Consider the following 15,796-nt stretch of genomic DNA (forward strand, 5'->3'; position numbering starts at 1 on the left):
TATCTCTTACTCTCTGTCCCCCTATTTTCATCGCTTCATTTCCCGACGCTTTTAGAACGTCGTCGAATTCATATTCACCGTACTCTACAGTTTACCCACGCACAACCGTGGCCTCGAGGTAACGGGTCGAGCCCCGAGTTGAAAGAAACACGAGAGAATTGTGAGCAAAATACGAAGGAACAGGTGACTTCACGTTAGAAAAAATAATAACGAAGCCTCCAACGACGATAATGATGATGATATTGTCAACTACGCATCTTCGAGTAATTCTTGAGCTTGCTAGAAAAATTCTATGTCGATCGATAAAAAAGAAAGAGAGGAGGACGCGTAAAACAAACGCGTAGAACAAACGCGTAGAATTAGTCAGAAACGTCGTGGAATTTTCCGTTGACTTTTCCTGTCTAGTAAACAGATTTTTTTCTTTTTATACTACGTTGTGCATACCGATTAATGAGTTCCATTAGCACTAACGATCATATCCATTAAAGGATCCAAGATTTTCGTTGAAAGATCTTTAACACGAAATTGAAGGGGATCTATTATCGAATTCTTTCAACACTTTCTCCGCAGATAATTGAAAGTATTACGCGACTCTTAAAGACGGATAGTTGGTACAGGATCGAACTTGGTATCAAATCAACTTGCTCGTAACAAGACGATCAATCTTTTTTTTGCTCTAAGTTATTCGATAATTACCGTCAAACGAAAGCGAACATTTCATGTTATTTAATTGAGAAAAAAAAAACTAATAATAAATAAATTCTTAACTCTTAACCCTTATGGAATATTTTCGATTGTTTTATGATATTTTACGATACAAATTTATCAATTATTATAACACATTGTTGATCTGTTATATGCGAAAAACAATGCGTTTTATATCACGACTATATGATTTATAATTGCATTATAAAATCATTATTAAAAATCATTATTAAATTCAGAAAAATTGTTATAAAATACGTATATAAAAATTAAGCAAACGCTATCGAAAGCACAATAAATCATACTATAATAATTGAAGATTGTATACTTTAATAATTACATACGTAGTTGCATATTATATAATCAGCAGTATACTAATGATCGATCAACAGTGTGTTAATAAAATTGTTATTCTTTTTACGAAGAGCGTTTGATAATCACCATTTCTCTTCTAAGTATCGCCAGTTGAGTATCCAACGTGGTAAGTTGTCTCGCAGGTGGAGAAGGTCTCGAGGTAGAAGTTTGAATCGACGTTTTCCCGCCTCTTTGTGATTTGCTGGATGACCTCGTAGGTGGTGGGGGTGGCTCAGAAGCTCCACTCAAATTGAATCCACTGAGGCTCCTCGGCAACGGTGGCAGCCCCTGCAGGGAAGACATCGCGATCCTCTCCTGTATGCTGCGAAAGCAGAAGAGAGAACCGACGATACAACAAGTCGTTCTTTGCGGTTAAAAGAGGAAAGGAAACGACGTACCGTTATACGCGGCTTCGCGGAATAAAAATCGATCGGTCTTTGCCTTCGCCGAGCTTCCGATCCCCGCAGAAAATAAGGAGGGGAACAGAAAATAAAGGGGAGAAAAAATTGGCTGAATGAGTCATCGACCCCCCTCCTCTCCCCCTCTTCTTTTCTAGCCTTTTCTCCAAATAAATTCTTTCTACTTATTTTGTGAATTTCATTTGATCGATCCAAATAAGAATACTAACTATTTATGAATCTTTATTATGTATTCTTTATGATTCTATATTATATATATATATATATATACTCTATAACTATGTAGTAAATTGTATATACATATATATGAATCATTAAATTATATGTATAGACGAATCACTGATATATGCAACTATTGTGTACTTTCTCCAACTGATTATTTTTCAATAAATTGTAAGTAAGATACAATCGAGAATATCATATAACGTATGTAATATGTATGCGTGTGTATATACATACGTTATAAAAATCGTGATTGAAACATAACCTACAACGTAACGTTAATTTAGTCGAATTCAAGGGGTCGTCCGGAGATATAATAGCGTGCCTTACGAATAACTACAGTTCTCGAATGAGAATGTCTAAACCAAGCGTAAGATCATAACGTATAGATTATTCGAAGGCCTGGATACATCGTGACCAGTTGATAATTAATACGTTAGCGTTGATACGTTCTGTCGATGCCTTTACAGAATGAGTTATATAAGTTGTTACTAATCATCAGTAGTAAAAAAAAAAAAGAAAGAAAAAAGAAGTCATTGTTATAACCTAAAAAAATTATCTTTTTACAAGTATCCCAATAATATTTTTTTATTTTAATTAATTATTGAAATTGTAAATATGGTAGTTTTGAAATACACGAAATAAATTCATCATGCAATTTATCATGAATTTCTTCCGACGAATAGAACCGTTAACGAGTATCGATGCTACTGTCACGGTCGAACGCTTTGAGAAACGATAGAGACAAAATAGGACGATCGAGAAACAGCCTCCTGTCGATCCTCGATGCAACTCCATATTTTTCGCTTGCTTGAATCGTGTTCACTAACACCTCTCCAACTCATCGACGTTGTCTATTTAGAGAAACTATATAGAGAACGTTTAACTAGTACTACCATCTCCGACGCGATACAGTTTTACAATATGGCCGATTTGTGAATCCTCCGATATTGAAAATAAATTTAGAAAGAAAAATGATAAAGCCGACGACACTGACGTTCTTATTTCTAATAATCATTTAAATAATCATTATTGAATGAATTTTAAATAAATAAAATCGTGATATAAAATCATAAAAAAAAAAAGAAACAGAAATTTACTATCGAATAGCCATGTATATAATAATAAAATAAACGTTTTATCCCAAGAGCTATTTGGATCTCAATTAGAATGATAGAAGACACTCACGAGGTTCCTCTAGTACAGTGAGTACGATGATGATAAATTAATACCTGACGAAGTCAAGGTCGACGGTGCGTTCGTCCTCGGGACGATCGTCGTATCCATTAACGCGTTCGACGTCAACGGACGAAGATGAGAGGAGACCGTCGGCACCTTCGTCTCCCTGCAAAGTGATCTGCGTGGAGGAATAACGGATACCGGCCTCGAGCCAATCCTGTCGATGAATGTTATTGTCGTTGTCCTCCTCGTTGTACGTGCCTTTACTATGTTCGGATTCGTCAACCACGACTACTGTTCCATGTTTCTCGTCTGTTACACTCGACTCTTTCTCATTTTGTTCATCATCACCGTCATTATTATTATTATTATTATTATTATTATTATTGTTGTTATTATTATTGTTGTTATTAATATGAGTACTATTATTATTATTGTTGTTATTATTATTATTACTATAATTGTTATTATTACGATTCTCGTTAGAAACAGAGTCTTTTCGAGATAGAACGGTTGATTGTTGGTTACCAGCAGGTGATCTTCGCGTGGGCGTAGGCCGCCCATCAAACTTGCTCATCGTTTTTTCCATGTTCAAGGATTTGTCAGGCCTGATCCTCGGTCGTCCTCTGAATCCTGTATCGTTACTTCCTAGTATTTTCGTTTCAGAATTTGAACGACGTTCGTCTTCGAACGAAACGATTGACTTAGTAGGATTTTTTGTCATCCCTATCGACGCATGCTCTTCCTTATCCAATATTTCGAAATCGACTGTTTTGATATCTTTGGTGCTGGATAAGTCACCATCTGTTTTTCCAGGTGATCGTCCACCTGGGGAATTAGTTTGATCCTTGAAATCTTTGAAATCGGCACGATTTTCAAGGCGTTGTCCCTCCGGTCGAGGATCCTCGATAGTGGCTCCTCCTGCTCCTTCTCCTCTTTTTTCTCGTACGAGCACCGACTCCGTGGAAGTATCATTTTGCTCGAGGATAGGTTGACGGTGCCGTCTTTCTCGCGGATTTTCACGACGATCGTCGTTGTCGTCGTTCCTTTCACTCGATACATGAGTCGGTTGATGTTGCTGTTGCTGTTGCTGATGCTTGTCGGTGAGCTGAACCGTGCTGGTACTTATTGGAGAAATATCGTTTCTTTCAGCTTTCGTAGATTCCTTAATGGATTCGTAGATTATGGTACGTCCACCACCTGGACATCCCTGTTGTTGTTGTTGTTGTTGTTGTTGTGGATCATTCTGATCACGATCAGATCTCCAAGGTTTGGTATTAGGAGGTGGTGGTGCCTGTCTAGTAGGACAGGGTGGTCTAGGTGATCTTTTCAATGCCTCAGCTACCACCTGTCGACTTGGTCTAGGTGGTACCGGTGGTGGATGAGGTCTTTGAGTTGCTGCTAACTGCATCTTACTTCGACTATCGTCGAATATATAAAAATTGTATTCTTTCAAATAGAATTCAACTATGCTCTCGTGATAACGAGAAATAGATATGGCTTATCTCAACCCAACTACATCGCACCTTTCTTTTTCCTTTTTCTCTAAAACAAACATCGATGCATGCAGAATATCCAGCAATCTTTCTCAATATAGCAGAACACTCCTACGTTGTTTTCTTCGTTCTAACGGATACATCCTCGGACTTCTTCGTATCTACGGAGAATCTCGTTGTAGCACGTCGTCGTAACTTCGGTGTGCTACGAGATGCGTCATCGACTTAACGCGATATAAATAGTTACCAGGAAATCATTCGATAGCCTTTCCAATCTATTTCTTTTTTCTTTTATCTTTCTTCTTCCTCCTTTTTTCTTCTTCTTTTCTTCTCGTACGTTACGAAATTGTATTTTTAGAATGAAAATGAAGGCAAAGAAAATAATACAATTCGTTTGGTTCACGAGTGCCCAAAGATCTTTCGAAGCGTAGTAGTATTCTTAATTCGTTTCCTCTCTCTTTCTCTCTCTCTCTTTTTCTTTTGATATCCCACTCTTGATTCTCTCTATTCTTTCTCTTATTCCGAAATCTCGTTGTCTCTCCCCTATTATTCCTTTCTTTCATCGGACGAATTCTTGAATCGATTAGATCAATTTGTTCTCGTCAAGTAATATTTCATTGAAAAAGTCACAAAGAATGTATATCTTTACCATTTTAACGCTGTACGATTTGATAGAAATATTTCGGTTGAAAAATGTATCTTGAAAAACGATGAAAATCAACGAGGTATCTCATAGAGTTTCCTCCTCGTGAAAGAATATTCACGTAACAGTAAAAGAGAAAAAAAATCACAGGAAAAGAACTTTCGAAAAAGTATCGTTCTCGGTTAACGCATATCGGTAGAAGTGTTGCGGTATCCGACGATCGAGCGGCTTCCTTCGCAAGATATCCTCCCTACTACTACTACTACCTACTACTACTACTCTTCAAAGTCCTCTCTCTTTCTCTCTCTCTCTCTCTCTCTCTCTTCAAGTTTTCCTCCCTCCACAAGGGATCTCCGCAAGATTGTACCTTCTCGTTCACCTCGGTCTTTTTCCCTCCAGCTCGGAGGACGGCCCGTCGAGTACTGACTTCGCGATCCCAGAAACATCCTTCGCGTTCAAAAGACCACGTGACTTGCTCGAGCTCGCGTTCTCGGGGGCATCAGGTAGGCAACTCGCTCGGTGCTGGTATTAACCGGCTATGGACGAACACACATCACTACACGTTACGTATATGTAATGTGTGTATGTGTGTGTGTATATGTCTGTATGTTTCTCTCTTTCTCTCTCTCTTTTTCTACCTACAAAGAGAAGAGAGAACAGATACATCAGCTATGTTTCTCGTGCTTGGTACACGGTTGTAGGTGTAACGTCAAGCTCTCGGCATCGTTGCCATCCTATCGAATGAGAGAGAGAGAGAGAAAGAGAGAGGGAGGGGGGAGAGAGAGAGAGAGAGAAAGTAGAAGGAAGACGAAGAAAAGAGATGGAAAGAAGAGAGAAGGAGATAAGGGAAGGGACCCATTAGGTGTCCCCTGCTTCCTCCTCCTTCTCCTCTTCCATCACGCCGACCTGCCAACCGTCATTCCAGTGCTGTATATATTATTTCTTGGGCCCAACGTTTTTTCTCTCTCTTTTTTTTTTTCGTTTGTTTTTTTATGAATCATAAAAAACTGAAATATGCTCTTTTTCGATAATATTTCCCGTTTAGTCACTTGTCCTTGCCTTCGCTTGGCTATACAACTTTCTGTGATACATTCTTCTGGACTTTCTTCATATTTCTCTTTTTTAATTGACTTTGAGATTTGTGTAAACTCGTCAGGTGATTATTAAGCATGATCATATTTCATTCGTAACGCAATGCGATTTGTTCAAGACGATATGCATATACAAGGGATATAAATCGATTTGACCTTGAAAACGTACGAAAGAATTAACGCGCGTCTTTCTCAAAAGAATATTTTATCGCGTCTCGAAACAATGCGTTGCACGAACGATTACAACACGACTTACGGATGATGATTGAATTACAATGTTTCCCTTTTTTGTTGTTTTTTCTTTCTTTCCTTTTTTTTCTTTTCTTTTCTTTCCCTTTTTTTTTTTTTTTTACCTAATAAACGCACGGACATTTCTTAATCGTTATTGCCATGTCCGACATTTCATTCTCGATTCAATCGATTTATCGATTTACATACATACATGTTTTATCGTAATGTTCGATTACATTATCTTATCGAACTTCCTAGATTTAACAAGGTTAGAAAATACAATTGAAGTAATTAGTATCATGACACTTAAAAGAAACCATTTCCTCCATTACTGACAAGAAAAGTCGCTTGTACAACACACGTGCAAAGCACGCAAATCAGACGCTCGTATTATAGGTCACGTGTGTCGTCGTCGTCGTCGAATACCTAATTAATAATTCAATGAAATTCTTAACAAGTTACACGGAGTGGCTGTATAACATGTAAAAAGAGGAAAGAAGGACAAGGAAAAAGGTAAATGGATTTTTTCTTTTGACTAAAAGCATGTGTTCGACTCAAAGTGTATAAAATCATTTATCAAAATCGTCGAGTAAAAACTTTACCTTAAAAACAAAGGTACTTATGATGATTAATATAATTATACTGAAAAATTTTGTTTGTATAAAATCGCATACGTTAAAGAAACATGTATAGGAAATGATAATAATTTGTGAATGTAACGATGCATCATTTATTGCGAAGAAAACAGAAATGATTAAAATAATACTCGGATGCTGGATTCAATGTTTTTTATAAACATTTATCAGATGTTTAGAGATAAAAGTTAATTCTAAGGTTATCTTATCTAACCTTAAAAATAAACTTTCGATGATTGATATAAGTATATATAAGAACGAATTAAAAAATAAATCGAATGGTCAGTATCTTGAATCGAGGAAGAAGAGGACTATGCTGACAACTCGATTTCGCTCCTTTCTACTGCATTTTGCTCGATTCTCGAGTCAAGCAAAATCGTTACGCATCCTGTCTGGCATTGAATAACACACGCGCGTTCCACTCACTTCGAGTCGGTTATTACGAATGAAGAAAATTGTTTACATATGTATAGAAGATGATGATTTTCTAACGAAAACGAACGCGAATTTCTCCGTTTATATTATACAATCTTTTTTATTTATCCGATTGATGCCATTATAAAGTTTTTTTTTAACGATTAATACAACAACATACATGATTTTTTGTTTATAAATAAATTACTATTTTCAGAGATAGAAACTTGACGACCAAAAGTCGAAGGAAATAACGTTGCGTTACGTAAACGAAACTGTGTAAGTAGGAGGATCATTGAGGGTTTTTACACATCGTGCCGTTACGCTTCGAACGCAGTGCAATTTAATCCAACACCTCGTATTTAGCGCCAACGCGAGATTTCGCGGAAAACTCGCGCGCTTTTCAAAACATATAGTGCCATATGTCTTACATCACTATGATATCATCGTTGTTGGAATTTTTCTATATATGGCATTCGTTAGAAAACATGTTATCGATCATTTAAAAAATGTGTATATAAAGATTCTATTTTTATTAAAAGAAAAATCGAAACGTAACCTATAAATTTAATCATCCATAACTTGATGTAATTTTCAAATCATACACGCACATACACACACACATATATATGTATTCATTTTGTAAGTTTGACTTCATTTTATTTCCAAATAATTAATTACTTCATATCAAAAATTGTCAATACTTTGTAAATATAAACAATTCTTGGTATAGGTTAATGAGTACTGCAACTATTACGTTACACATACATATATATCTTTTCGTAAAAATGACAAAATAGAGAATTAATAAAGACGAACTCTTTATTTAACGGAATTGAATTCTAATCGATTCAAGTAGCACGTATAATAACAGTCGAACGAATGTCGTACTGAATTCGTTATGAATTATTACCATAAAATCCTAACCTAATCCGATCGTTAATGCAAAGAAATGTAAAGTCGATGAAAACGTGCGGCAACCGAGACTAACGCGTTTAATAAGTTTATTATGATAACCTAAATAGAAGACCGCTTTCTTCGATCTATTCTGCGCTCGTGACCTACTATAAGCATAGAATGGATGGATATGTTACGTTACGGATCATAAACATACAATTACGCGTTACGAGTCTTAAGTGTAACAGATCAACGCCCTATGCATAAAAACGAGAGAGAGAGAGAGAGAGAGAGAGAGAGAGAGAGAGAGAGAGAGAGAGAGAGAGAGAGAGAGAGAGAGAGAGAGAGAGTGGGAGAGGGAAGAAGGGAGGGGGGAGAGAGAGAGAAATTCATATAGGATCTTCATGTATATGTATATATATACGTAGATAGATACTTACGTATTCCCTCATCTACGTGTTATCTCGTTCGGCGCATCGGCCGATGTGTGTGACGCGTAATGTCAGCGTAAACAACTTTCGTAGTCGGCAACCGAAGCCATAGATGTGAACGGCGCGATAATCGTTGAATTCTTAAATCGAACGAACGTCGTAGCTACTTCTCTCTTCCTCTTTTTTCCCTTCTTTTTTCTTTTCTTTCCTTCGATTGGTGGTACGCTTTCCAAGAAGTCAAGGAAAATTCTATCTCCTGATTAATTCCAACGAAGAAGGCCAAATTACGAGATACTTTCTAAACTCACACGCTTTATACCGAGACGATATTATAGAAGGAAAAAAATTCAATCGCAAGTTCGTTTTTTCTTTCCTTGGAAAATGAGAAAAAAAAGGGGAAAAAAGTTAAAAATTAAAAAAAAAAAAAATAAAAAGAAAAATAAAAAACAACAAAATGACGATTTCGTGCGGTCGGAAGAGCGCGAAAATTTAAGAGACCGGCGGTACTATCGTGCGAATGACTCTCGATTGATATATTATGATTATCATCGACAAGGGTTCGTGAACTTTTACAATTGGATGAATGAGGAAGTGTGTTAGTGCGTTACGCATTTACCTGATTATTTGGTGCGTGCTGACACCTGCGGGAACATCGGGAAAACATTTACTCTTTGAACTTCCATTCCTGACGACACATAGGGCACAGATGACTGGTTTGCTGAGAATGCAGCCACTTCATGATGCAATGAATATGGAAACAATGCGAGCACTGCCCCCAAACTGAAAACACGAATCTTTAGTTAATCGTTAAAAGTCAAGGTTTTAAATATTTATGACAGAAGTTTAAGGGGTTCGATATGAGATGATCAGGGCACGAGGACGCGTACCTAGCGACGACGACCGACCGACAAGCCGTTCCTTAGTTCCGTTTACATGAGCGCGCGCGTGTTAAATGCGCACGAAAAGCGAGGGGAGAGGACGTAAGCGATCCCTATTATTCGACACCGGCATTCCGATCGATATTACGCCAAACTCTCAACGCGCAGATGCCAAAGCGGGAATTTACGAAGATGTACGAACTAATTCGTTTTTTTTTTTTATTATTATTATTATTATTATTTTTGTCGTCGATACTTTACCAAGCGTCGAATTTAGACAGTTTTTATTAGAGGTTAATCATAACGATTTACGTATGAATTTTAAATTTGCTAAAAAAAAAAAAAATAATGAGAAGTAATTATCGAAACAGGGGATGAAATTTACGAAAGATTAAGAATTTATACTCGATCGTTTCGAATAGTTAGTATTGCAAAAATAGGATTTTATGTAGTTCAATATGTAATATAGCAAATGAATTGTCAATACCTAAAGGACAATCATCTCCCGGTATTTTGCAATCCGGGCAACTCGCATCGAAAGGCATCCGACAAATTCCACAGTTATCATCGTTAGCTATCCAACGCCAGGTGGCGACACCTGTCCAACCTAAAAAATTAACCCGTTAATTCAATATATTTACTTATTTTATAATATTATTCTTTTTTTAGAAAAATATACATAAGTATACTTACTTTTTATCGTGACTTTCATTCTGATATGTTTCCAATCGTACAGGTAGACCGTATCACGATTTATTTAACCCGCTAATTGAAAAGGTTAGAATATAGAAATTCACACAATTTGCGTATGCAAATGAAAATTATGGATTCTAAAATATTCACGTTTTTTAATAACACTTCACTTGTTGTTTTTAAACTGCATACTAAATGGAAAATGAGGATATTAAAAGAATTTATAACGAAATCACACAACGTTCGCGATATAATCTGTAAACATGGCCCGTGCTCCAACGAAATAACACGTGAAGTCAATATCGTCTTACAACGCCCTCGTGTGTAACAAAATAAAAAGTGAATGTAGCTTTTTCATTGACTTTGCTAACATTAGATGAAATATTACTTTGAGTAATTACCGAATTAGAGTTACCGACTGGGAAAACTAGAATGGTAACGTAGTCGCATTTCAATAGAAAATTGATCGAAACTTCATTTCTTTTTTCTTGTAATATTATAAATTTATTTATACTATTCAAATTATTTAACTAAATAATTCTTATATTTCTCTTTACATAAACATACGTTTCTATAAATTTAAATCAAAAAAATACTAAGATAGTTGCAAGATATAAAAATTCAATAATAATTTATAAATGTTATTTATACGTTGTACGATTTGTATTTTAAAACGCATTTATTTAGTAATTTAAACAGATTTATTCTATTGAAATAAACTTCAGACGTGTATCTGTGACACAGAATACGGAATTTTTCATCCCTAGCACTGATTTCAGTCTATTCAAAGGAAAGGTCAATTTTAAATGGAATTTCTCGACTTTCTACCTGCTTTCCAGTTCCTTCAAGAAGTGAATGGACATAAAAAGTAAAAGAATGCAGATACGTGTTAAAGTATGTGCCTACAGAGAAACAGGCAAAACGTTTTTGGAAATTGCCCTCAGCGAAGAAACATTTACGCGTATGGCATATGCATAACTATTTTGTTTCGCATGACTCATAGATATCATTTTTTATCAAGATATTATATAATAAAGCTGAAAAAAGATACGAAATAATAAACGTTCGTACAAGTTGAATTACCCGTCGATACTAACAATCATTTTGTACTTGCGATTTCAACGAATATTTTAATAGACAACGAATACATATAACATTATTTTTATCTTCGGTATTGAAATATTTTTATCACACTCTCATTACGGAAGATTATTTTTTACAAAGAAGATTACGTTCACCACAGTCGATCGTCGTAATTTCAGTCGTAAAGTCCAGTAAATCTCAGATCTCTCCCCACCTTTGGGCCTGACGAAAACAAACGAATCGACCAACCAGAGGGCGATCGGTTGTTCCCGCGCGCTAAGCCAGTGGGCTCATCCGCGTGATCGCGTCCTGGAGTGCAGGAGGTTTCTTGGTAGCCGCCATGTTGTTAGTGCTCAACTCGAACGTGAGTTCATCTTGGATGTGTTGCAGCGGAGCCGGCATTTACGTGGCTATGGCTCGACAGAGTCTCCCTACTTGACTACTTTACCGAGGGGAGTTCTCGGCTCTAACAACACCAGGGAAACCATACAAAAGGAATCTAAATTTCAAGCGAACAGTAAACGCGAGACTTCTCAAGCTTCGTGGGGAACTTTCGATCGGTTAGTTCAGACGATATACGATTTTTTTCTTCGGATAAAATTCGTCTCTTTTGAAGCAAGGACGAAGACGTTCCTCTCGAGAAATCGGTGCCCCCTTGAAAAAGATACGGCACTGTGCACTCTCACGGTGAAATGCGGCCCCGCGTCTCGAGGGCCAGCTTGTGCACCGTTGAACGCGGCACTATCCACACACAAGTTTCTCTGTGATCTTAGATAAAATAAGTGCTAATATATATATATATATATATATATATATAAAGTATATTTCCTTCCTTTATTTTCGTTATTTACTTTTACGATAAAATAAAATAATAGTGAAAGATTTGAATTCAGTGTTTAAGAGTGCAGCGTTCGAAGACGTATTAAAACTAGTTAAAGAAAGAGAAAGAGAGAGGGAGAGAGAGAGAGAGAGAAGGAATCAACGAGAGAATGCAGTATCGTGAAGGTCGAGTGAGTGACAGATGGCACGCGAAGGTAGTACCAGGAGATTGTGAGAGTTCGTGCTTGCGCACCGATGCAACGAGGAAGGCGGTTCTTTGAGTCGATGCTGCGTGTCGTATTCAGAAGCTCGGCCGCGCCTTAAGCGTTTACAATGACGTTGATATCGCGAGGATAAGAAAAAAAGAAGCAAGAAAAAAGGGTACGGTAAGAGGAATTAAGAACGTTGTTAGTGTGTAGTATGTGCGAATTCGACGCGAGAAGAAACGAAAGAAGAAGAAGAAGACGAAGAAGACGAAGGGGTAAACTCGAGAGGGGTCTCCTCCTCTCGTGTAGGTAGTAGTAGGTCTGTGGACATACCGATCGAGTGAGTGAGATAGATACAGAGAGAGAGAGGGGAAAAGATAGAGAGAGGCCAGTTAGTCTGACTGACCCAGATTTTCGTGGTTCGGACGAGACGAGGGAAAAGAAAAGACAGCAGGAGGAGACGCGGACTATCTGAAATGGGCCACGACGCAGCCTGGAGCTAAATTAGCCGCGATGTCCAATAAGAGTAAGACTCAGCCGCAGCAGCAGCAGCGTCCATCGCACGTGATCAAGCCAGTGGATCAGGTGCCACCGCGGTATCAACCGCCGCCGCAACCTACCAGCGGCATCCTGAAGAATCATCCACACTTTAGCAGTACCACTACAGTACCACCACCACCACTATCGACAGTCAACACGGTACTTCAAAACACCGGTCAGGGTACGGCCTCGACCTTGACTCATCATCATCATCATCATCACCATCAGCAACATCAGCAGACGACGCAAGCAAGAAACGCGTCTCAGCAGAAGGATGCCCAAGGCAAATACTCGCCAAGGATAGAACACAGGCATCATCCACAAGGTGCTGCTGCTACTGCTAATCTCTTAACGGGTGCAGCCTCGACCACGGCTTCTGCCAAAAGTCAGGCTTATCTTCAAACTAAGATCGGACAAGGACAATATCTCCCACCTAACAGTCAGTATCCTACCATCAGTAGCAGTAGTAGTGCTAGCAATCAACCTGTACCGAGCAGACAGAGGATCACCGACGAGGAGTTCCTTAGACTCGGTCCTGTGGAGATGCTCAAGTTTGTACGAAAGACAGAGAGTGACATCGCACGGCTAGCTGCCGAGCAAAATCGTCAAATACAAAGCTTGGTGAGAATCCGTCTTGGCGGTATAATTGTTTCCCACGTGGGGGCCGGTCTTTCCGCATGTTTTGTTAATCGATCTTCTACGCTTGTTAATATAACATTCTTGTTAAAGTATAAATAATTCGTGTTTTAATGAATCGATACGGATATCTCGGAAATTTTTAATAATACACTTAATATATTTATAAATTTTTGAATTACGTGACTTAGCGTACCAACGAGTAAACCTTACGTTAAAATATATTCATTTTTGTCTGCACACTTTCTGATATCGTTGATAATTTTCTTTTCTCTTTTTCATAATATCCAAAATATAGGAAAATTTTTTGTAGAAAATTCTGAAGTATTTCTTTTTTTTTTTTGTTGAGATAAACGAGTACAAATTTTGTAACTATTCAACGTTGAATCTTTATTTCGTTACCGCGTTGAAAGAATAAAAGTAGGACCGTACGCAATATACGGAAGTTTTTGAAAGGCTCTTCTAGGTCATACGCGGGTCGAACTCGCAATCGTAATTTCGACCGGTCACGCACACGTAAGGATCGACAGTGAACGAAAACAGGCAGATTTTTTGTCAAGTATGTAAAAAGAAATAACCAACGGTTGAAAAACACGATAATCGAAAGAATGCGTCACGCGTTTCGAATGTTACGTGCTGGAATAGTAAATGTTTTTTTAATCTATAGACACGTGGTACGAAATGGCGCACGTGATCGGGCGATTTATGAATATTTATTTTTTTTTATCGATTATATCAATTATATAATAATATATAAAATTAAATATAAAAATATATTACAATTAAATGTAACATACATATTATTATGTTACTTTATTTATTATATTATTTCATATTTATTTATTATATTAAATTCATATTATATAGATTAACAAAAAAAAAAAAAAAAGAAAAAGGAAAGAAAAGTAAAAAATAGAATCAATTGATTTTCAGCTCAGTGAGCTTCGTGCGCTGAAGGAGGCCAACCAAAGACTCAGCGACGACAATCAGGAGTTACGCGATCTTTGCTGTTTCCTGGACGATGACCGGCAAAAGGGTCGGAAGCTGGCAAGAGAATGGCAAAGATTTGGTAGGTACACAGCCAGCGTTATGCGACAGGAAGTATCAGCTTACCAGAATAAATTGCGGCAACTGGACAACAAGCAGCAGGAGTTGATAAAGGATAATCTGGAACTGAAGGAGCTCTGCCTGTATTTGGACGAGGAACGAGGAGGGGTTCAGAGGGACGACGGGGATGGATCGAGTTCGAGTACGAATGCGGAGGAAACCGCACCACCGAGGCCGAGACACACTTCTACATTTAACGGTAAATCCTCATTCGAGATTGGCGGTTACATTGATGATGGAAAAAAAATTAGAAATTAATTTAATGAAACGTCAAGTACATACATATATTCTATCCACTTATCTGAGATTGGATAAAAAGATTGGGATGATGAATGTTTACCTTGATTACAGACCAAACTATGCAATATGTAAGAAGTTTGGAGCAACGTGTTAAACAGTTGGAGGAAGACAAAAGTGTTCTACAGGCAAGAGCTAGAGGATGGGAAGCATTGCCAGGTGAAGTCTGGGAAAATCCAAACAGTCCAAGTGACAATTCTCATATTGGAAGTAGACCTGAGGCTGTCGTACGAGCTCTTCAAGTTCTCGAAGTTAGAGAACAGTTGGAAAGAGAAGGTGGACATGACGGCGAGAAGGCTCTAGTTCGAGAGATGTGTAATGTAAGTTATTTTTAAATATTTACAAATTACGCATTATAGTATTATAGCATATATATACAATCTATTTTTTTTTTTTCTTTTAGGTTGTATGGCGTAAGTTGGAAGAAGGGCCACAAACAAGGCATTAGAAAAGGTTCTAAAAGTGCAAATTTATCGATTACGATATTAGAAATATTTTTACGCAATATTCCAACGCCTATGGCGTGTCAATAGTATTATAATAGTTAATATGGCCAATGTGTTATGTATTTTATAGATTTATATATATATATATATATATATATTATATATGATGATGTATATGTTTACATATGGATTCGTTCCAAGTGAAAGCGTTGTATTATTATAGCGATAATATCGATCTATTTATGTAAAACTTGTAGTGCCGTTGGCTTGCCTAGATCGACTGTTAATAAACTCTATTTTTATTAATTTATGTCTATCATTTATTTATTACTATTTATATATATATATACACTCATTCTTTCATTTTTATTGAT

The 15,796-nt window shown here is 37.2% G+C and overlaps 2 protein-coding genes across 8 annotated transcripts in view; one reads left to right on the forward strand and one right to left on the reverse strand.

The window, feature by feature from the left end:
• LOC122629634 (anaphase-promoting complex subunit 11-like) overlaps nt 1-10,588 on the reverse strand; it is a 13,506-nt gene extending 2,918 nt beyond the window's left edge. Inside the window, exons 1-4 of one of the 7 annotated variants that reach the window (XM_043813318.1) lie at nt 10,289-10,584; nt 10,083-10,202; nt 9,334-9,497; nt 1,246-1,381 (exon numbers count right to left, since the gene is read on the reverse strand). In XM_043813318.1, coding sequence (XP_043669253.1) covers nt 9,382-9,497; nt 10,083-10,202; nt 10,289-10,307 — 255 coding nt within the window. In that variant the 5' untranslated portion in view covers nt 10,308-10,584 and the 3' untranslated portion in view covers nt 1,246-1,381; nt 9,334-9,381. Of the gene's footprint in view, nt 1-1,146; nt 1,382-1,457; nt 1,701-2,932; nt 3,256-3,285; nt 5,765-8,726; nt 9,091-9,333; nt 9,498-9,604; nt 9,713-10,082; nt 10,203-10,288 lie in introns of those variants that run through there. The other 6 variants (XM_043813326.1, XM_043813337.1, XM_043813290.1 and 3 more) reach the window with 6 other exon arrangements.
• Nucleotides 10,589-12,188: 1,600 nt separating this feature from the next.
• On the forward strand, nt 12,189-15,728 carry LOC122629663 (coiled-coil domain-containing protein 85C). The gene is made up of 4 exons (XM_043813364.1): nt 12,189-13,557; nt 14,506-14,878; nt 15,031-15,296; nt 15,380-15,728. The coding sequence occupies exons 1-4, from the start codon at nt 12,910-12,912 to the stop codon at nt 15,422-15,424; spliced, it is 1,332 nt and encodes a 443-aa protein (XP_043669299.1). The 5' UTR covers nt 12,189-12,909; the 3' UTR covers nt 15,425-15,728.
• The last annotated feature ends 68 nt before the right edge of the window (nt 15,729-15,796 follow it).

The sequence above is a fragment of the Vespula pensylvanica genome, chromosome 1 (genome assembly GCF_014466175.1).
Source record: "Vespula pensylvanica isolate Volc-1 chromosome 1, ASM1446617v1, whole genome shotgun sequence".
NCBI classification, from domain to species: Eukaryota; Metazoa; Arthropoda; class Insecta; order Hymenoptera; family Vespidae; genus Vespula; species Vespula pensylvanica.